This window comes from Alternaria arbusti (assembly GCF_024043155.1).
Source record: "Alternaria arbusti strain BMP 1465 chromosome Unknown scaffold_19, whole genome shotgun sequence".
NCBI classification, from domain to species: Eukaryota; Fungi; Ascomycota; class Dothideomycetes; order Pleosporales; family Pleosporaceae; genus Alternaria; species Alternaria arbusti.
In genome coordinates this window covers 306,257-325,997 of record NW_026249959.1, presented here as the reverse complement: position 1 = coordinate 325,997, position 19,741 = coordinate 306,257, and the positions used below count along the sequence as shown (strand labels likewise).

General features: G+C 51.9%; 8 protein-coding genes across 8 annotated transcripts; 5 read left to right on the top strand and 3 right to left on the bottom strand.

Annotated features, from left to right (window-relative positions):
* Positions 1–15: 15 nt before the first annotated feature.
* J4E86_009959 (uncharacterized protein) lies at positions 16–915 on the top strand (the record flags this gene model as incomplete). Its single annotated transcript, XM_051450459.1, has 1 exon — positions 16–915. The coding sequence occupies one exon, from the start codon at positions 16–18 to the stop codon at positions 913–915; it is 900 nt and encodes a 299-aa protein (XP_051298380.1).
* A 1,339-nt stretch (positions 916–2,254) lies between these two features.
* J4E86_009958 (uncharacterized protein) lies at positions 2,255–2,731 on the bottom strand (the record flags this gene model as incomplete). Its single annotated transcript, XM_051450458.1, has 1 exon — positions 2,255–2,731. The coding sequence occupies one exon, from the start codon at positions 2,729–2,731 to the stop codon at positions 2,255–2,257; it is 477 nt and encodes a 158-aa protein (XP_051298379.1).
* Positions 2,732–3,190: 459 nt separating this feature from the next.
* Positions 3,191–3,601, bottom strand: J4E86_009957 (uncharacterized protein; the record flags this gene model as incomplete). The annotated part of the gene is made up of 1 exon (XM_051450457.1): positions 3,191–3,601. One exon carries the CDS (start codon positions 3,599–3,601, stop codon positions 3,191–3,193), a length of 411 nt encoding a protein of 136 aa, XP_051298378.1.
* Positions 3,602–4,168: 567 nt separating this feature from the next.
* On the top strand, positions 4,169–5,738 carry J4E86_009956 (uncharacterized protein; the record flags this gene model as incomplete). The annotated part of the gene is made up of 5 exons (XM_051450456.1): positions 4,169–4,197; positions 4,260–4,383; positions 4,439–4,529; positions 4,578–4,758; positions 4,808–5,738. The coding sequence occupies 5 exons, from the start codon at positions 4,169–4,171 to the stop codon at positions 5,736–5,738; spliced, it is 1,356 nt and encodes a 451-aa protein (XP_051298377.1).
* A 3,328-nt stretch (positions 5,739–9,066) lies between these two features.
* Positions 9,067–10,602, top strand: J4E86_009955 (uncharacterized protein; the record flags this gene model as incomplete). Its single annotated transcript, XM_051450455.1, has 2 exons — positions 9,067–9,211; positions 9,332–10,602. The coding sequence occupies 2 exons, from the start codon at positions 9,067–9,069 to the stop codon at positions 10,600–10,602; spliced, it is 1,416 nt and encodes a 471-aa protein (XP_051298376.1).
* A 185-nt stretch (positions 10,603–10,787) lies between these two features.
* J4E86_009954 (uncharacterized protein) lies at positions 10,788–12,377 on the bottom strand (the record flags this gene model as incomplete). Its single annotated transcript, XM_051450454.1, has 3 exons — positions 10,788–11,241; positions 11,634–11,844; positions 12,275–12,377. The coding sequence occupies 3 exons, from the start codon at positions 12,375–12,377 to the stop codon at positions 10,788–10,790; spliced, it is 768 nt and encodes a 255-aa protein (XP_051298375.1).
* Positions 12,378–15,400: 3,023 nt separating this feature from the next.
* Positions 15,401–16,352, top strand: J4E86_009953 (uncharacterized protein; the record flags this gene model as incomplete). Its single annotated transcript, XM_051450453.1, has 5 exons — positions 15,401–15,420; positions 15,529–15,603; positions 15,948–15,991; positions 16,040–16,259; positions 16,316–16,352. 5 exons carry the CDS (start codon positions 15,401–15,403, stop codon positions 16,350–16,352), a joined length of 396 nt encoding a protein of 131 aa, XP_051298374.1.
* Positions 16,353–17,648: 1,296 nt separating this feature from the next.
* Positions 17,649–19,320, top strand: SRE1 (sterol regulatory element binding protein, transcription factor Sre1; the record flags this gene model as incomplete). Its single annotated transcript, XM_051450452.1, has 3 exons — positions 17,649–17,989; positions 18,089–18,627; positions 18,695–19,320. The coding sequence occupies 3 exons, from the start codon at positions 17,649–17,651 to the stop codon at positions 19,318–19,320; spliced, it is 1,506 nt and encodes a 501-aa protein (XP_051298373.1).
* Between the last annotated feature and the right edge of the window lie 421 nt (positions 19,321–19,741).

Below are 19,741 nucleotides of genomic sequence, written 5' to 3'. Positions count from 1 at the left end.
CACAAAGCACACACCATGGACTCTCAACTCATCCCGTTATCCGATTTCAGACTACCAGACCACCCAAACGCTACATTAACTCTCAATGGCTCCCCTCTCAGCATCACCGATCCATCCAGTCTCACCCCCGAGACCACTAGCGAAAGCATTACCCCAGCAATCGGCCTAGCAACAGTCTTGTACAAATGGCATCCAAACGCACTCGCAGCCTTTCTAGATCTAGATGCCTGGTTCTCCTTGACATGGACACTAAGCATCGCCGAAGGCACGCCCGAAGGAGCGAAAATCGAAATCGGGCGCATAGGCAACCAAATCACTTTCGGCAGCCTGGACAGCAGCGGTGATAACTGGACATTGATGCTTACCTACAACATCGTTCTAGAGGGCGAAGATAGAGGAAAGTGGATACCAAATCCCAAAGAGAGCATGTTGGGCGAGGAAGATGTCACAGATCCAGAGGAGATTGAGAAGTTGGGCAAAGAGTTCGCGGAGAAGATTGTAAGGGAGAAGAGGTGGGAGACTGGGAAGAAGATGAAGCATAGGTTCTTTGTGGAGTATGCGCCGATGGATGTTTGGGGTGATGGGATACCCATGAGTCCGCATTGGCTGTACGCTTCTCTCGATCTTTCAAGGTGTACAGCTTGTAAGAAGACGGGTGTTGCGTTGCAACGGTGTGGAAGGTGTGGTACGTCGACGTACTGTTCGGATGTTTGTCAGAAAGGGGATTGGGCTGTACACAAGGATCTGTGCAGTATGAGCATGGAGGATAGGGGGCAGGCGATTAAGTTGTCGGAGAAGGGTGGGTTGATCAAGTGGGATGTGGAGAAGACGTATGCGAAAGAGGATGGGGAGATGAGCGCGAATCCGAATTTTGAGATACCGCAGGTGAAGCGGAGGGTTATGCAGGATACCTAAAGTAGCGAGAAGAGCGGATGAAGAGAAGAGAGCGATCCAACAGCACATCGGCCTCATCCGATAGCAGGGAAGAATTAGGATTGTATTGTACCAAGAGATGGATCTATACAAAAGCATGACGTTGGAAGGCCTATCCGATTGATGTCTCCGGTCAATACATCGCTTACATACGTCTGCTGTTGTCAGATCCGACGTTTGAAAGTGCCACACTTTGTTCCACGTAGATATCTGGTCCCATCCTCTCTTCCATGGTACAGCAATGACCCATAAACGACGAGCCACTCACGACTCCCGCAACACACACAAGATACACGATAACTAAATCCGCCCATTAAATAGTGGAAGAGATGAGAAAGAGGTCCACGTAGATATGGGCCTATGCCCGAGAATTCCCCCTATCATTTATTCTCCCTGGTGTTCCCCAGCTCAATAAAATTACGTGAGTTTCTGCACCTCCCATCAATCCAAAAAGGGCTCTTGGTCCAGTGGTAAGACGCTCGGATGCAACGCTGGAGTTATACAGGCCTGGCACTTAACCGTGTCAGTAGGGGTAAAGAAACCGGGCAAACGCCAAGGTTTCGACCGTCGGCCCCAGGGTAGAGTGAAATCTCCCTTCAAGTCTGTAGCAGACTAGACGATGACAGCTTTCGAGAGACATGCGTTCGATCCGCATAGAGCCCGATGACTTTTGCGTCTTTGATTGCTTGGAATGCGGGCTAAGTGTCTCAGGTATCTTTTTCGCATTTAGATGTGCTTGATGTGATTGTGCAACCACTAATCTCTCCTCTTGCCTGTGGGGAAGGTCTGGGTGGTGATGGTAGGTGACAATGTTCTTGATGCTAACCATGTAGACTGGGTGGGTATGTCTCCTATGACTTTACTGCTTGCTTGCGGAGTCGTCTATTTTGTCCATATACACCAAAGCGTGAAGTTTTCCAAGTCGACCGCCATCTGCCAGGTAAAGGTGCGCATCCGATGTGATTTTCTCACGTCGTCTGGGCACTGAGACTCGCCCGAAACTCTCTACACCAATAGTCCTCGGTCTTTATACATTAGATTGTTCATTCCCTCATCTGGTAACAGACCAAGGAGCATTTGGTCTAATGGTATGACGCTCGTGCTAAACTTCCGTAGACCTTCTCAGGAGCGGGCACTTGATCGTGCCTTGGACTGTTGATATTGTTCTAGGTCCACTCTGTTTATAGTTGGTGCAATTCTGAAGCAGATGCGGTCAGAACGAGAAATCTAAGTTCGGGTCTTAGAATGCTCATCCTCTCTTTTGCTTCTTTGGTGATGCAGCGCGCCGGCAGTTTGGTAGTAGTTCGGCCGTTGTGGTCCCTCACTTTTTGGCCTCCTTCTTCTTTTCTTTATCCCACTCTTTTTGCTCCTTCATGAACCTCTCCTTCTTGTCCACGTAGCCCTCGTGCAGCTTGGCCTTCTCCCAAACCTCCCTGAAGATGATGCTGGCCTCCAGTTTCTCATCTTGCCCCTCGTGGCCCTTGCTTCTCTCTAGTTGCTCTCCGGTCTTTTTGTCGTACTTTCTTCCTCCAGCATGGTTTGCATATCTCTTTGCCCTGGTCATTCCCATCTGCAAGAACTTGCGGGACATGTCCATGCCGACGAAATCATCGTTCTTGTCGTACTCCAGGAACTTAGCGTAGATCTCAGACGAGGACTTTTGTGCGATGGCGGGTGTTTTGAAACGCCACAAAGGGAGGATCTCGGACTTATAGGGCTCGAATGTTAGGACACCTTGTTCGCCGCGGCCGATGCGATAGCTCATCCGCTGGGCCTTTGTCAGAGCTTCCGAAGGCATATTGATCGTGTTTCTGATCATGGACTACTTTCTTGGATGCTGGTGTTCAGGTCAGAAGCGCTGGCAGCGAAGGGAGGTGGCTGGCGAGGGTTCATGACGTAGTGGGTTCACGCTACGCGACGCGCGAGCACGTTGCTTTCCCTTGCACTACTCAACACGCGTCAGGGTCTCGCTGCATGCACCAGAGCGCTGTGATAAACTCTCTTGAGGCACGTCCTTCTGCTTCCTCACGAATTACAGAACAGCACTATGATAGACACACATAGGAGTGGACGTTGGGATGTTCAATCAGGACTTGGTCCTGCTTATGTACAGTCTAATGCAATCCTTTCTAATATCGCGGTATATTTACAGGTGGGTGGATGCAGTCGTCCCACTGGCATGGCTGTCGTATCCCAGGTCTGTGGGCGCATGCGGCCGTGATACGTTTGTTTGTTGAATCATCTCCCAGGCCTCCTGTTATTGATTGTCGTTCTTGCCCCGGGGTTTGCACACCATCTTCTCGACTCGTTGCAAGATGGACAGTTGTTGCTCTTCTTTGCCCTCGTCGTCTTGTACACCAAGCACCTGCCCAATCAGACCGCCAGGCTTGGGCACTGGGCATTCCCTCTTCGCCGCCAATTTCTCCTCGATCAGACGCTGCCTCCTCCTCTCCTCGCTCATGACGCCATTGCAACTCTCGTCTTCCGGCACTCTCCGCCGCCGTCTCCGCCTGTTCTCTCCTGTGGGGTCTGCGGAATCGGCGAGTGTGCGAGGGTCGACCGGGCAGGGTATCAAGTGGGGGGCGGCGACGACGAGGAATGAGACCATGAGCGTCGTTCCAAAGAGCGAAGTCGTCATGCGCGACCGCGGGTGGAGGTGCGGAGGCATGTTGTGTGTGTGGGTTGAGAAATTAGAGAGCGGATTGCGGAGGCATCACTGGGCCTGGGGAGTCGTTAACAGCTGGTGGATGGGATTGCGATAGTCGCTTAGAGCATACTGTGCCAATTGAGATGCCTCGAGCAGATGTGGACGGCGGGGGAGCGGGGTTGACGGTGGTGATGGTGTTCTGGTGGAGTGAACATGAACGGCGGAGCTAGCTGGACGGGCTTGGACCGACATCCCTGCGCATTCGCATGCCCGCTGTGGATCTCTCGCCCTCGACCTCCGCCAGCCCACCACCTTGACTTGTTCACCTACCACAGAGCTCCTGCCCTTCAACATTCGCTATCTTCAGCTTAATAGTCCTATACAACTATCACATGGTCACGAGACCCGCGCATTCACTGCATTTGCAACGCGCCACACGCGTACCGCCACCCCGTACTGTTCGCGCCCACCAGAATCTTCCGTACGAACAGCTCGCATAGCTGCAGACACATTGCGCACGCAATTGCCAACCGAAGACTTTATACGTCCCGAAAGCCCTGCGCGGGCGTATAGCGCATAGCCGTCGCCATGAGCGCCGGTGGTAGCGACCTCGACAAGTATGGATAGCCACTCAGCCGACTAGCATACGTACGATATAGGAGGCTGACACCGATCGCAGAGCTATCCAGCAGCTTCGCGCATGTCGTCCGATACCCGAGAACCAAGTCCGAGAGCTATGTTACAAGGCACGCGAGCTGTTGATCGAGGAGGGCAACGTGGTTGGGGTGGATGCGCCAGTAACGGTAGGCACTATACCGAGTCGTCATCTGGGCATAGCTAATCGCATGACATTGCTAGATATGTGGTGATATTCATGGCCAATTTCACGACCTGATGGAGCTTTTCCGGGTCGGTGGAGACGTACCGGACACAAACTACCTCTTTATGGGTAAGCCAACCGATTCTCGCTATGCTGCTCCGCACTGACTATATGCAGGCGACTTCGTTGACCGCGGTTTTTACTCGCTCGAATCTTTCCTCCTGCTTCTTTGCCTCAAAGTTCGTTACCCAGACCGAATAACGCTCATCAGAGGCAACCATGAGTCTCGCCAGATCACGACTGTATACGGGTTCTACGATGAGTGCTTACGGAAATACGGCAGCGCAAACGTCTGGAGGTAGATCGCAATCGCATGGTCTGGATAGAGTCAATGCTAACACTGTCAGGTATTGTTGCGAAGTCTTTGATTATCTAGCCCTCGGTGCTCTCGTACAAGGCGCCGCAACATCGCTCCAAGCCACCGATGGCCCCATAGCCGAGTCTAGCAACGCAGAGAACATGCCCGACATCGACCAAGATATCGAGATTGAGACGCTCAACGCGAATGGCGAGGTTATGTACCGCTACGCACGCAACTCAGACTCCCAGTCAAGCGCCGCCTCGCAAGTAAGCGCAAACATGGGCTCCTCGTCCCCCGTCGCCCCAACACCCGGACGAGTTGGCCCTGCAGGAACAGGCGCAACTTCTTCTGCCAACGGCTCTGCTCGAAACGATACCGGCGCCATCTTATGCGTACACGGAGGGCTGTCACCACTCGTCGACTCTGTGGACAAGATCCGGCTTTTGGACCGAAAGCAAGAAGTGCCACACGAAGGAGCTATGTGTGATCTCCTCTGGTCCGACCCCGACGAGATTGACGGGTGGGGCCTGTCACCGCGTGGTGCAGGCTTCCTATTTGGAGCCGATATTGTCAAGACGTTCAACCATAAGAACGACCTCAGTCTCATCGCAAGAGCACATCAATTGGTCATGGAAGGTTTTAAGGAGATGTTCGACTCAACAATTGTCACTGTCTGGTCAGCGCCAAACTACTGCTACCGTTGCGGCAATGTAGCTGCCATCTTGGAACTTGGCGAGGATGGATCAAACGCTGGTTTCCAAAGAAGATCAAACGGCGACAGAGCAGGTGGTGGTGGAGGATGGGTCCTAGGCTCGAACGCTGGACCGAACGGCGAGAGGCGACTGAGTTCCGTACTCAACGACACTTATCAGAAGAACAGGGACGGTCCAGGACGGCGGTACCGGGTGTTTGAAGCTGCTCCCCAGGACTCGCGAGGCATGCCGGCGAAGAAGCCAGTAGCGGACTACTTCCTTTGAGGAACGGCGACATTACCGCTGGAATTGGAGTTGAATAAAGCTTGAGGATTGGATACCATGCCTCGTCAGGCCATTCCCGCGTTGCTTATGGGGTTGCTTCAGAGCACATCCTGCAATTGAGCTTGGGCGTTTGGAGTTTGCAATAAGAGTCCAATGAAGTTTATGGGGCGAAGACACCTGGCGCTTGATGCTGGATGAAGCGATATAAGACTCCATTGTTGCTATACCGTCACCCGACCAACGCTCTTGTGCCGCCATATCTCTGTTATGTCTTTACTTCCTCCAGCTCATTAATCGTACAACAGATCTGACACCTCTCCGCTCTCCTCGATACCCACCCTTGATGAAACACTGGAACGCTACGGGACGATACAGAGATCGGATGCGACCACTCTCCCAAGCCTACACGGGAGGCCATGCTGCGAAGTCGCTGACCGCCACTTCATTACAAGGTCATCGAACTAATGCAAACGTCCGTTAGCACCCAGAGCCTAGATGATGCGGTATCACCCCAGCACCTACCGTGTTCGGCTTTTACGTATCCCAAAGTCCGTGAGGACGAGAGCACGACCATGATTCTCGTCCACGTTTCCAAGCTCAACATCTGTTCTACGTTAGAAGCGAGGCTAGGACAATACTGGGGATCAACCAACATACCGACATCCGAGCGGGCGATCTGACGTTGGGGCCTGAACTTGCGCAGGAAGTATGCCAGGAGAGGGATACAGGTAGCTAGTAGGGTTACGAAAGCTATGATTGCTTCAACCGACCAGGAAGTCATGGCAAAGTTGTTATGATAACCGTTGGTATTGGTCAATGCAGAGTGTGAAGAGCGATGCGACGTTTGAGAGGGATCCGCTTTCGAGGAAGAGCGCGACTTCCATTCCGTCTTTAATTGTATGCTCGAAAGCAGAATCTGCTATTGAAGCCTCTACAGAATCTGCAATGGTACTTTTGCAGGTTTTGCATAATTGGTCAACATGCGCTCCGCCTCCATTCAGCCAGGCATAACAGGGTGGGTCATCTTTACAGAATCTTGCTCTAACCAGATTGGGCCACTTGTGGTCGTCACATAGCTCGAGATCTTGGTTTGTGTTGTGCTGGAGTTCCGTGCCGCGCGCAGGTTTTGCACAATTGGTCAGTTCCGCCATGGGTCGTTGCCTCGTTTACAAAATCTCGCTGCACCTCTATGCAGCCAGGTTCTGCATGATTGGTCGGCGGGTGCGCGGCTGACTGCGACGAGGGAAATGAAGTCGTGTTGTTGGTGCGCACCAGACGTGGCGGATAGGCGCAGTATGCGTCAGGCACGGTATGAAACCCAAGCTTGACCGGTCACATATCTAGGCATGCTCCAAAACTTTCAGCCTGGTTGTTACCCTACTTCTTCCCCTCTTCTCCGCAGCCTCAGCCTCAGGCTTCGCTGCACAAGATGAACAACACTGTTAAGACTGAAAGACTCGATGAAACAACATGGAATCGCTATCGCACAACAATCGAGAGCCTTTACTGGGAAACGTCACTCGATAAGATCGATGTCCACATGAAGAAGCATTACGGTTTTGTCGCTAGGTATTTCCGCTATCGCTGCATTACGAAGAGAATAATACTAATGCCAAGAAGCAAATCACAATACGAAAGGCACTTCCGCAAATGGGAACTACGAAAGAACCTTACGACGGTCGAATGGGCAGCTACCATCAGGTATTTGACAAGGAACTCGATTGATCTTGAGCAAGTCGAAGTGTTGTTTAAGGGACGCGAAATTCCCCAGAATAGAGTTCTGCAGGAAATAGCACGGCGCAGCTCGCTCACCAACACGCCACATGATGGTATGCTCATATTCGTGTTCGAGTTTAATCTTTGAAGCTCATCATATCCAGGTCACTACAGGCTTCCCAAGGATATCACTGTACGACCACGGTCACGCGCCCCAACCATCGACACAGCGAACGGCCTTCAAATCTTGCCGACTCCTGCCGCAAACTCATCTTCTTCTATGCAAGCAGAATCCGACTTTGGCCTAGTCACGATTACCTCACCTTCCATACACGGCCTCAGCTTGATCAAACCCACCCTTATTGCCGAGTATAGCTTGCCATTCTCCTGGACGCATTCTATCAATTTCGACTTTATCTCACAGAGCCTCAGTTCCTCCCAGCAGTTGGTGAAGTGGACGAAACCTTCCAAGATGCGGCTCGATGCGATCTTCCATTCGAAACATCAGCCGCTCGTGGATACCACATATGGAAGTCACAGTACAACAGTTCCCCTGTACGCGATAGCGTCACTCGCCAACAACGTATCTTCTGTCGGCCCTAGCAATTCCGACGATGCTTACGCATTGTTGAAGGCGCACCCTTTAAGAGACGTTTCACAAAGCTTGAAGGCTCTACCTGCTATGATTCTAGACAGTCTCAGAGAAAGAGTGTTTGCGACTGCTGTCAGGGTTGGGGACATAGATCTGGTGTCAACTATGCTGGAGCTGAACATGGACGCCCGCGAGCAGATCATGATGGAGTGGCCATCTGAGTCGAAACCAACCTACCCACTTCAGTTTGCCGTAGCTGCAGGCAGTTTTGCGGTTGCAAAAGCACTCACTTCTCACATGTGTCGAGGAGCGATCCAATCACAATTTGAGGACATAATTGACCATATAGTCGAAGGAGAGAAGCTAAGAACTTATTATTTCCCCAGAGACTCCACCAAACTGAGCGAAACAGAAAGCACGCAATTGGTGTGCATTTCTCTTCGCGCTGGGGCTATGCCTTGTCGTAAATGCTTTCAGATCTGTGCGGGGCATATCTCCCTGACATCCCTTAAGCAGATGGTGGAAGCTTCGACGGCAGGTGTTATCGCATGGCTGGAAGCAGGCCTGCTTGAACACTATTCCACGCATTATAGTTACGGGCAGGGACAAGAAGTCCAAATGTCCTTGGCTAGGGACGTTATACAATTTGTTGTGTACGACAAACAGCACTATCTGCCGATGACAGACCCAAGACTCAAGACGGCAATGTTGGGCGCACTCCACGCTGCTGTCCGTCATACCAATAAACGGGTCGTGGAGATGATTCTGGAAGCAATCAGTTATCTGGGCTATCAACTCAACGACGGAGACGCTTACGTAGGCGATCTCGGCGCGCCTGGCTTCATGGACACATCAATTCTGGACGCGTTCAACAACACCAACTGGATTCTTGCAGCGGCTTTGATGATAGCAAAAAGGCCTATGACAATGGTTTATGATACAACGAACGAGCAAATATCACAGCTTCGACATGCCATTGGAAAGAATGATCTAAGACTTGCTTTCCATCTGTATACCCCAATGAGTCCGAACTACGTCAAAATGGACTTTGCACACGAAATGGTCGAACTCGCGATCAATCACTGTGACTTTGCAATGGCTAGCACCATCTTCGAGGATGATTCCTACTGGAGCACAGAAGGTCTCACCATCCTACTGAGTCATGGTCAGACCATGGCAGTCAGTACCCTCTTAAAAAGGAATCCGATTTGGAATCATGCATTGGAAGCTGCGAGTGTGCACAAGGATTATGGGCCCTTAGAGACGATGTTTTTCCACGGCTTAGGGGTCCCGTTCATCTATTTCGTAGAGGGGGAACATGTGGTATTGGGGCAGGACGACCTTCAGCTTTGTTTCCGAACTGTTGCTCATTATTGCATGGCAACGAACGACTACGAATTATGTCAGTGGCTGCTACACGTTGGCATGGATCCCGACGAGCTCTATGTTTACTTTTTGGATGGTCTTCAGATCAGAAAAGGCCCAGGGTTGCATTGCTCTCTTCCTGAGGGCATAGACACGCAATATTTTGATGATGGCTATACGTTGCCCTCTCTTCTCGCCGTCGCGGCTGAGGGGAACAACATAGATTGGATGAAGTTCCTTGCGGTTAACGGTGTCTCTGTTAACGATTCCAGGGCATTGTTACAGGCGATCAAGTCAAGGGCGACTGTCACCACTGTGCATTTTCTTCTAGACGCAGCAAAAGCGGGGAAGTCTTCAGTTAAACGAAGCTATGGTGTCGCGGCACTTCGCCAAGCAATTCGTTACCGCGACATCAATCGGATCGACATTCTGTGTAGTGTTGTGGACATTGATGAATTCGAGCCATTCAACGAAGAATCTGTGAAAAAGAAACCTGCAGTGAGCCCTCTCGGCGAAGCTATCATTGCGAGAGATACCGAAATCGTTCGGGTCTTGTTAAATCATGGCGCCAGTCCAAATGCATACGTATCCTTCGATGGCTCGAAGATGTTGGAACACATCAAGAGCCCCATGGAGCGAGTCACCCCCTTACTAGCCGCTATCGACGTACAATGTCTCCCCCTGGTCAAGATATTGGTGGAGCACGGGGCAGAGCTACAGTACACACGCAACATGGGTGTTACCCGCACACCTTTGCAAAGAGCCGCCGAGACGGGTAGCTTCGACATCGTGGAGTGCCTCGTCGACCAGGGTGCCATCATCGATACCGTTCCAGTATACTCTGGCGGCACCGCATTGCAACTAGCTGCCATGAGCGGATTCTGCGGCATTGCAGCGTTTCTGCTCGAGCACGGGGCCGACCCAAACTACCCGCCGGCCAAGGGCGATGGGCGGACAGCTTTCGAAGCAGCAGCAGAGTGGGGTCGTGTCGACACAATGTCGCTTTTGATGCAGTGGAACACCAACCTTGATGCGCAGTTTGGAGGGCCTCCCGAAAGTCAGTATGAGCGGGCTCGACGGTTTGCCGAGAAGAATGGTTCCATGGCATCAAAGCGATTTGTTGAACATCTCTATGGGCAAAGGACGAGAGACAAAAGTTGGCCTGCGGATTTGGCGTTGGATTTGATGTGATTCATATGCTGATAATGCGGAGTACTGCGGACATCTCTGGGACGTGTGTGGGGTTAGTTGAAATAGAATGCGCCATTCATATCTTACCCGGTTTTCCAAATTGAGTATGTTTCCTAGATTGAGCGTCAAGTGTGGACTCGGCGATGGCTGGTGGACCCAAACTATGACGTCTCATTAAGATGTAGCTATAAGCTCAGCTCACTAGCATAGCTACCACCTCGTTCTCTCGACGTCTTTTCACTTAAATCCTCCATGTGGACAAGTTCGACCTCCTCGTCGTTTTCCTCGTGCCGGACTGCAAAGGTCCTGGTGTATGTAATCGTGTTGGGTTCAACGGCCATACCTTCTTTCCCACCTCTGTCACTTCTCAACGTGTCTAGATTCTGAGTTGTGCCACGACTCCTTCTACTGCCGTTTCCGTTCGCGCTGCTTCGCTGGGTACTTCCTTGTATCGAGCTGATGACCGAAGGGATTGCGCGGATGAAGATCAGGCGGAGAGTCGGGATGCAGGCGCAGATTACTCCGACATGGAGCTCGTACATTGACCACAAGACGACTTTCGCTTGCTTCCATGTATAGTTGTTGTCCCCGTCGAAGAAAAAGAGCGATTTCAGGCGGAGGATGGACACTACTGTGACACTGCGGAAACGTAAGCTTGGGGCTAGATGATGTAATGTGGGCTGCAAGGGTACTGACAAGGTACCAAGAGAGAACATCAATGCTACGCCGAACTTTTTCACCCATGTCATCTGGAGATGATAGACCTCGTATAGAGGAATAGCTATCATCCAGAGGTCCAACACAATGCCTATAATGGCATGCATCCATACTACCGCGTCCATGTTGAGGCATTTTGTTGGTCTTTCCATGTCCCATCCCGTCCAGAAATCACTAACCTACATTGCCAAGGACGAAGTTAGCTGGTGTACCGTGCACCTCGTAAGTGAGCTTGACGTACCGGTAGACATGGCATCGCGGCGGGAATGAAAATGGAGAAGGTCCATAATCCAATAAAGATGATAGTCCCCCACAAAAGCTGTACTGTTCGCCGTCTGAGGAATATCCGTAGGAAGAAGGAAAGGAGCGTAATCTTGACCAAGGCAGCCTGGAGGAGGTATAGTAGAGTGACGACGTAGAGCCATCGTATAAAGTTGTCGATGTGGTCAAATGGGACGTTCCAAATGTCGATACCAATGCCATTCGGAAGCATACACCTGTCGACGATAACGACAGATGGTACGGCTAGAACCACCGTAGCTATCACGAGGAAGTCGTCCCAATTAAGCCCATTGACGTGGAAAAACATGTGGTAACCAAAGCGTAAGATGATGCAGGAGCCTGTCACTACGGCCAATACGATGTTTGCCACGCGCAAATGGGTAATTTCCGAGCGAATCGGCACGTCGCAGAGAGCTGAAGTTACGTTCTTTGTGGCTGGGAGAGTGTTGTAAGCAAATGTTCAGTGTATGGTGGCATATTGAACTTACTCAGACTCTCTTTTATTGTACACGACGAAATTACGCATTTTTCCGCTGCACTCTGGAGCTCAGCGTTGGCACATACGCATTGCTTATCCGAAAGTTGGCAGGGTGAATCAACTACAGCTGTCGCCAGGCACAATTGCTACAACCATTAGCAACATATCATTTGGCCCATGTTGGCTGTTACATACCGCGCAGCTTGGAAGCGAGCCGATCGCCTTGAGCGCAGCGGCGTCCTGTGCCACCCCAATCGAGGCCCATGCCGCGAGGACCAGTAGTAGGTACAGCGGCCATCTCATGTCTCGTCACGTCCGGCGACACACAGTATCCAAGTCGAAGTCGTCTGGCAAGAGGTGGGAACAAAGAAGGAATCAACGTTCCAGCAAAGGGGCCTTCCCGCTTGCAAGGCCGCGATTTGTAAATATGCTACAAGGCCTTGGTATGGCTGATCCGATCCGCCTCGTGGCTTCCTGCAGCGTTGCGTGCTAACAAAGTTTAAATGTGCGGTACCCTTGAGTCTCCCAACCAGAGCCGCACCCCTCAACGTCGTCCAACGGTTCCGTGTTCAGCTGGACTGTCACCTGCGCAACTCATTCCAAACGTTTCTTGGAAGGAGTAGGCTTGTAGCTGCATGTGTGCTGTATAACATACTGAACGCATCGAAGAATGTCGTGCTGAAGTCGCTAACACCTGCGCCCAAGGAATTTGGACACATGGGCTAGGCCGGTACCCTACATGGAGCTGGCTTGTTAAACTTCGACGGTCCAGTCCAAACGTCACAGACCAGCCGAGGCAGTGCTAAGGCCCAAGGGGATGTCGGGAGGTGAACTAACGATGTCGCGCAGTTTATGCGATCATGCGCAATTCGTTTCTATTTCCACCCTAGAACAGCCAGATCGAGATGGTGAGGTAGAAGTCTCGCGTGCTTCTAACCGCTTCAAGGTGTCATCGCCCTCCATTTGATATCCGTAGTAACCGTCTCAGTCCTTCCGAAACGTGCTCTCCGCATGTGGTGTGACCCGGGTTATGCTGATTCTGGTGGCGCGTTTTCGTGGTGGCCGTCTCCGCGCGGAGTAAGCCCCGAACGGTGGTTCCTGCCGCTTTGTTAGCGCGCTACATGGTTGGGGAGTCCGCTCACGTCAACGCCTCGCGCTTCCACCACAGCTACTCTATATCGGTACCCGTTCGACATCTGTCCAATCGCGAAACGGCTCTAGTAGGGATCTTGTACGAAGGGAGACGAGAGGTGGCAAAGAAACTCTATACGCGATCAACAGCCCCAATGCGGTTGCTCATGCCGAGGCTTGCCAGATACTTTGATCATTGGAGGGCGACTATAAGAAGAAGATTACGACATCGAATCCAAAGCGGAGGAAACGCATGTTGAAGGAGCTCTCGTTATTACGTTGATTATGTCCACGAGTGTGTGGAGCAATTCGACTTCGGAGTCACCGACTCGATTGCTCTCACCCCCATCAAATGTATACCATCGTCAGATCAGACCGCATCGTTGTCCATGCAGGAACGGCACTACGGCTGCTTTAGTAGCCGTCAGACAGCCGCTCGTAGCATGTTCATGGAGTCTTCCGCCCCAGTACACTACCACTAATCCATGAATTCGTCCAAACTAGGGACGACCTGTCAGGTACGCATGAATCGCGTGAAGTATGCGGCCACACGATCCACTTTAGCCTACCGGATCTATACGATCTTTTGGAAGAATGGGTTCCCAGTCGAAGAGGCCGCTCGTTGTATGCTAACATTGCACGTAATCTTGTGGCGTATGAACTAGACTGTAGACTGAGAGTTAGTTCTGCTGGGCGCGGACGAGCCCAACTGTCCTCCGAGGAGCCTCAAACTGTATCAAGGGTCTGGCCGAGTTAGTACTTTGACGCAATGCAGGCGTACCCGATGCCTCACGTCCCGTACACGTGGAGCCGAGTGCGAGGGCCCGTCGTTAGGTAGGCTTGTGCTTAGCCTGCTTCCAACAATGGTACAGCACGGCGCAGCAGGGCGCGATTGCCATTGAACAACTCGATACCATGGCGAAAAGGGATCGAAACTTTCATGGAACACTGCTGTCCTAAGCCAGGTTCACGGATATGCTAATGCAGGCGATATGTCGACATCTCCATCTTTTTATAGCAAACCAATAAATATAGTAAGTTCAGGATACTGGCGAGTCCTGGTATTCGTGAAGGATGTAGAGCAACAAGCTCTACTAATGCGATAACGACTAAACTTCGCAGACAATGTGATCGTGAGGCGGTGTGTTTCTACTTGGCCGTTGATGGATTGGCAATATAGTCGATTGTTGTTGCACGAAAAAACTCGGGAAATCAGTGGTGGGTTAGAAAGAGAAACACTGGGAGCATCATATGCGTTAACTGGAGATATCGAAGACGCAGAAGATGGCAAAAGCTGGAGACACTGTTTGGGGCTAGGTGGACGTCGCAGATACTCGCATCTTGTACAGCCTTACTTGTCACGCATTTCTTGACAGCCATCCGCTACTGCCTGCCCTAAGGTACAAAAAAAGGGCAAAAAAAAAGCTAGAGATGCTTCTGCTCGAACCTGGTTCGTGACAGACTGACCAGCAAAAACATACAACAGCGAGGATTCGCTAGTGGTCACCCACCTAACTACTAATTCGCCGGTACACTGCTTGTATATGGCTGAGCGGACGGGAAGCCTAATTCTCAATGTCCTATGGTCGTATGTGAAGGAATAACCCATTTGTGATGTTTATGAAGTGAGTGGGTGACTGTATAGTGAAGCTGCACCAGAATGGGCGAGCGCAGTCGGATACCCGTAGGAAAACCTAGAAACACGAACATGTCCTGTCCGACGCGCAAGCAGGCAAAGACTGTCGGTCATAAAGAGGGGGTTTTGGGCCAAACTAGCAGACCCCAGCTTTTCTATGCATGCAGTGCCAACGCTCGGGGTACTCTGTTCTGGAGTTGAATGTGTCTCTATCATAGACACTAGGAGATTTGCAAGAAGTATACGGATGCGTAGGCAACGAGACTACCCAACAGTACGATGTTGGAGAGACAAAGACAAGCAGTGTTGAACCTGGAAGAACCCCTTGGTCGCGCGTCGGCCAATGAGAGCGGGTATGACGTTTAGCGCGGGAGCTTGGCTGTGGTTCCCTTGCAACGTCTCGTCGCAAGCCGACATTGCGCAGCACCAACCGTACTCGTGAGCTCTATCACAACCAGCTGCATCTTCCATCTCGTCCCATCCGCCTCCGCCCCAATCCGTTGCGCCCAGTCGTCAAAGTGCGGTTCCCACACCTCGCCGGTCAATCGTCCGCCATGGATTTCTCAGACATCTTGTGAGTAGAGCTCGAGCTGTGCGAAGCTGTCCCGAAGCTAGGCAGCAGCTTTCCGCAGAGCCATTGGGACTTGGGAGTGTCGAGGATCAAAGCTAACTGGGCCTGTAGTCGCATGGTGAATTTCGCCGTTGCCGTATTCGTGGTCCTCGGTGGTATCGCGAAGTTGTTCCCCTTCAACGACTTGTGAGTGTACCCGGCGCCTCCATCGGCAATCCAGTCCCGTCGCATCGCCTCTCCCCGTCGTACAACCTCGGGATGGCGTACTATATTTGGCGAGCACATAATGGCAGGCGCGTGTGGATGCGGAGAAGAGTGCAAGCTGTCAGTCGAAGGACACTCGCTAGCCTGGTCCATGTCTGTCTGGGCCTGCGCTGGGCTTCAATACCATACACGCGAATGTGCGCATCTGTGACGACGCACAAGCATCGTACGGACTGGGATTGCACCACCAGTCATGCCACCCGAAGATTGCAGATCGAAGCACAGCCACATCATATGGCCTAGGAAAGCGCTGACAGTCTGCGCAGCTCTCACATCATCCTTGGTGTATACCTGATCATATTCGGTCTTGGTAAGGTCCAGCGTCCTTACGCAACCACATGTCGCTGACAAGCAACAGGAACTGCCCTCCTCGAGTTCCAGATTCCCCAGCAAGTGGCTCGCTATGCCTCCTTCATGTTCTCTTTCCTCGGCCGCGGCATCTTCTACATCTTCATCGGCTCCGTCATTGTCGGTGAGCGCTGGTTCCGCATTGTGCCAGGCACTATCGTCGGCATAATCGGTGTGGGCTACGCTGCTCTGGAGTTCATTCCTTCCATTGAGCCCCCAGCGAACATGCGGTACGACTCCAACACACTTTGACAACGTGTCTTGCATGTTACTGACGATATTGCAGTGATGCTGACGCTGGCTGGGGCGCCGAACAAGTCTAAGTCCGCAGCTTGTGGACAGGAGGACGGCGGTCGAAGAGTCCTTATTCGTAGATCGTTTGCCCTGTCTAGGCTCGGTAAAAACCTCGTCGCGCGCTTATCATGTATTAAACCAAGTGTTACATGTTATGGACATGTCTGGCGTAGAAATGGTCGTGACGGAAAGGGTTGGCTCTGTGCATTGTGTTGGATTTTCAAGGTTGGCTCGATGATCATACCCAGGTTTTGGTTACATGGGTTGGGGAGGAGCTTTTCAGTCGGTGTATGATAGGTTATCTGATCTAAACGAGGCTGTAGTCGTCACACGTGTTCGCTTGTCTGTCTAGTGTCCGCAGTGCATGAAGCGAAGAGGCTACTAAGGCTTGCATTTCTACTAGTGTATCATGATGGGGCTCATTGCATTCCATGATAGGTCTTCAGATCTAGTATGTTGTAGTTGTATAGTTACAACAACGATAACGCCATTCTGGAGAAGTTGTTTCGCCCCCCTTCGATCGGTGCAAGGCTGCGTGAGTGGCGTGCGGAGAGCAACCATTACAAATCGCTAGTGGTAGGCGAGACGGATCTGATCCGCCGACAGCTGGTCTATGGCGAGGCTCAAGTGGAGTCCAAGACTGATAGAGCCGATTTTTCCTTTTTCTTGCCGCCGAGCCCATGTATCGGAGATAAGGGCATCCGACTTGCATTTGAATGCATGTACCTGAGGGTTGGTTGGCTCTGCATCCAAAGATATGCAGGTGCGACGCACGCGTCGAGTGCTCTTTCGCCGTTCCTGAGCTTGTCTTATGGCTATGGCCGCCGTGGACGTGCTCTCAGGGTTGTCGCGCTAATCCTCGGCTTAGAATAGCAAAGTCTTGATTGGCCACCGCCGCCCATTCACCGCCTAAGAATTACAGCTTGTACCGCACCAGCACCGCCAGGCCAGTAGGCAACTTGCGCAGAATTATGACGACGGGGATCCCGAGCGCACCTGATATCATCCCTTGCTAGACCCATCATTCTTATAGTTGTTTGCCAGCCATCCGTGTGCCACACCTCCTAAAGGTTGCCCAGGTGTCTACAAAGGCCCGAAGGCCCGCATATCACACCAAGTCACGTTAGCGCCTGCTCCAGATTGACCTTCACCCTGATCGGATATCAGATCTAGCCGATAGCAAAGTCCGAACACTTATTTGGATCGAGCAGCTCCAATTCCCGGGCTGTAGGAACCGATTCACGAAATCTAGGCAACAGTGTGTCACCACGGCCGTAAGCCCACTCTTCTTACACGCACACCCAAGGTCACCGAAGACTGGCCTTATGGCACATCCTCCAGGGAGCGGGGGCACCTCTTTGGCTCCAACTCCGACACATCCACATCATCTATCGCGAGAAACGAGCAAGGACGAGCTAGAGATGGCTGAGAGTCTACGATTACTTAACCAGGCCCACGAGCACCACAGACCGCGGACAGAGACTCCGTCACAGGAACAGCAGCAGATTCACAGCCAGGACGACCAAAGACATGAGATTTATCATTCACTCGAGGATGCGGTGCCCATCTCAGAGCAACCGGCGAACCCGGCAGACTCGACATCTCTGCAACTTCCCAACATGAGCTATGACGCATCCAACGCGCCTGTTGCCGGACAAGTCTGTAGGTACGTTGTCTGAAATTTTGCTGTTTGCTTGCCACCAGTCAACAGTCGCCCGATTACAGTTGAAACCAGATCTGCAGAGAAGACGCTAACGGACCGAAGTAACTGCAAGACAACACAAACGCCGCTTTGGCGCCGATCACCAGCTGGAGAAACTGTGTGCAACGCATGTGGCTTGTACATGAAAGCGCGGAATCAATCACGTCCAGTGAATCTCAAACGCAACACTCAGACTCAGCCGATTATGCCCGTGCAGCAAAGCCCAACTCCGGGCCCTTGTGACGGCAACCGAACGTCACCAGGGTCCCTTGCGGCTTCGCCCCGAGTCGCGACCTACGTTGCTGCAGACCAGATGACAGCCGGTACATGCCCTGGTGGAGGCCGATGTAATGGCACTGGCGGTCAACAAGGCTGCAGTGGCTGCCCAGCGTTCAATAACCGCGTGTCCAAAACTGCTAAATTTGCATTGGCCCAGGCAAATGCTGCATCAAGTGACGGAACAAACGGAGCAGACGCTGCATCCAGTGCAGCGGCAGCAGCAGCTTCTACAAGTGCTATTCCCGCATGTCAAAACTGTGCAACTACGATCACACCACTTTGGAGACGGGATGACGCTGGTCACATAATATGCAACGCCTGTGGTAAGTCTATATCTGTCAAAGGTACTGACGAATGGGACCATCGGCGATAACTAACTCCAATTCGCAGGACTCTACTACAAGCTGCATGGAACACATCGCCCTGTCGCAATGAAGAAGCAGGAGATCAAACGCCGGAAACGGGTCGTGCCAGCTGGTGACACAGGCTCCCAAGCAGCGCCTTCTGTTGCCGACTACTCCCCACCGCAGCGTCCGTCCCAAACCCCAGCCTTCGAGCATTCCGTTTCCCCGGACCCGTCGACGGCGTTAGAATCTCGAGAAGACTACACACCCGAACCTAGAGGGCCCATTGCCGTTGATTTCACCCACTATTACGGTAACGCTTCGGTAACCTCAAATCCAGCCACCCTTATACCGAATACACAACCCAATGCACCATCGCCCCGCAAGCGCAGTCGAAGTGCTACCATGGATCCAGAAGAGACCGCCAACCCCATGCCTCATAGACCGAACGCCATCTCGTCGATATTAAACCCGTCTCAAGCCGATGTGAACGCCAATATCGACCCGTCGCTATCTGTCCCACTTCGTCCAAGCGCGGGCTCGTCACCTAACCCTGGAGTTTCGCAAGAAGAGAAGGCAGCTAGAAGGGAGAGACTGAAGAAGGAAGCGGAGGCCATGAGACAAGAACTAGAGAGGAGACAGAAAGAGTTAGACGAGTTGGAGAACGATTGAGGTGTTTCACAGTTGTCATTCGAAATGCAGCAGCACAGCTGGGCACTGAGGTTTCGCGAAAAGCATTTGCGCCAAAAGCGGTCCCGTTCGTGTGATGGCATGCACACCTTTTTTGTATGCACAAGGTCCAATGTATTAGAAGGTGTCTGACGACGTATGAGACCCGACGTTTCATTATCCGTATCATCTAGTCATGGGTACAAGGCGTTAGTCAGACGGTGGAGGAACACTCTATCTTTCACGACAGTTTCACGAATACCACAATCATCAAGACACTAGGCTCTGCATCGTAGCTTAGTCGTACTGTTACTTCCTCAAATTATACATTGTTGGGGAAATACGCTCTACATATACAGACCACCTCTACCAGTAACAGCTGTCCCGCAAACGGTCAATTATTAACAGCATCGAGACCTGGTAC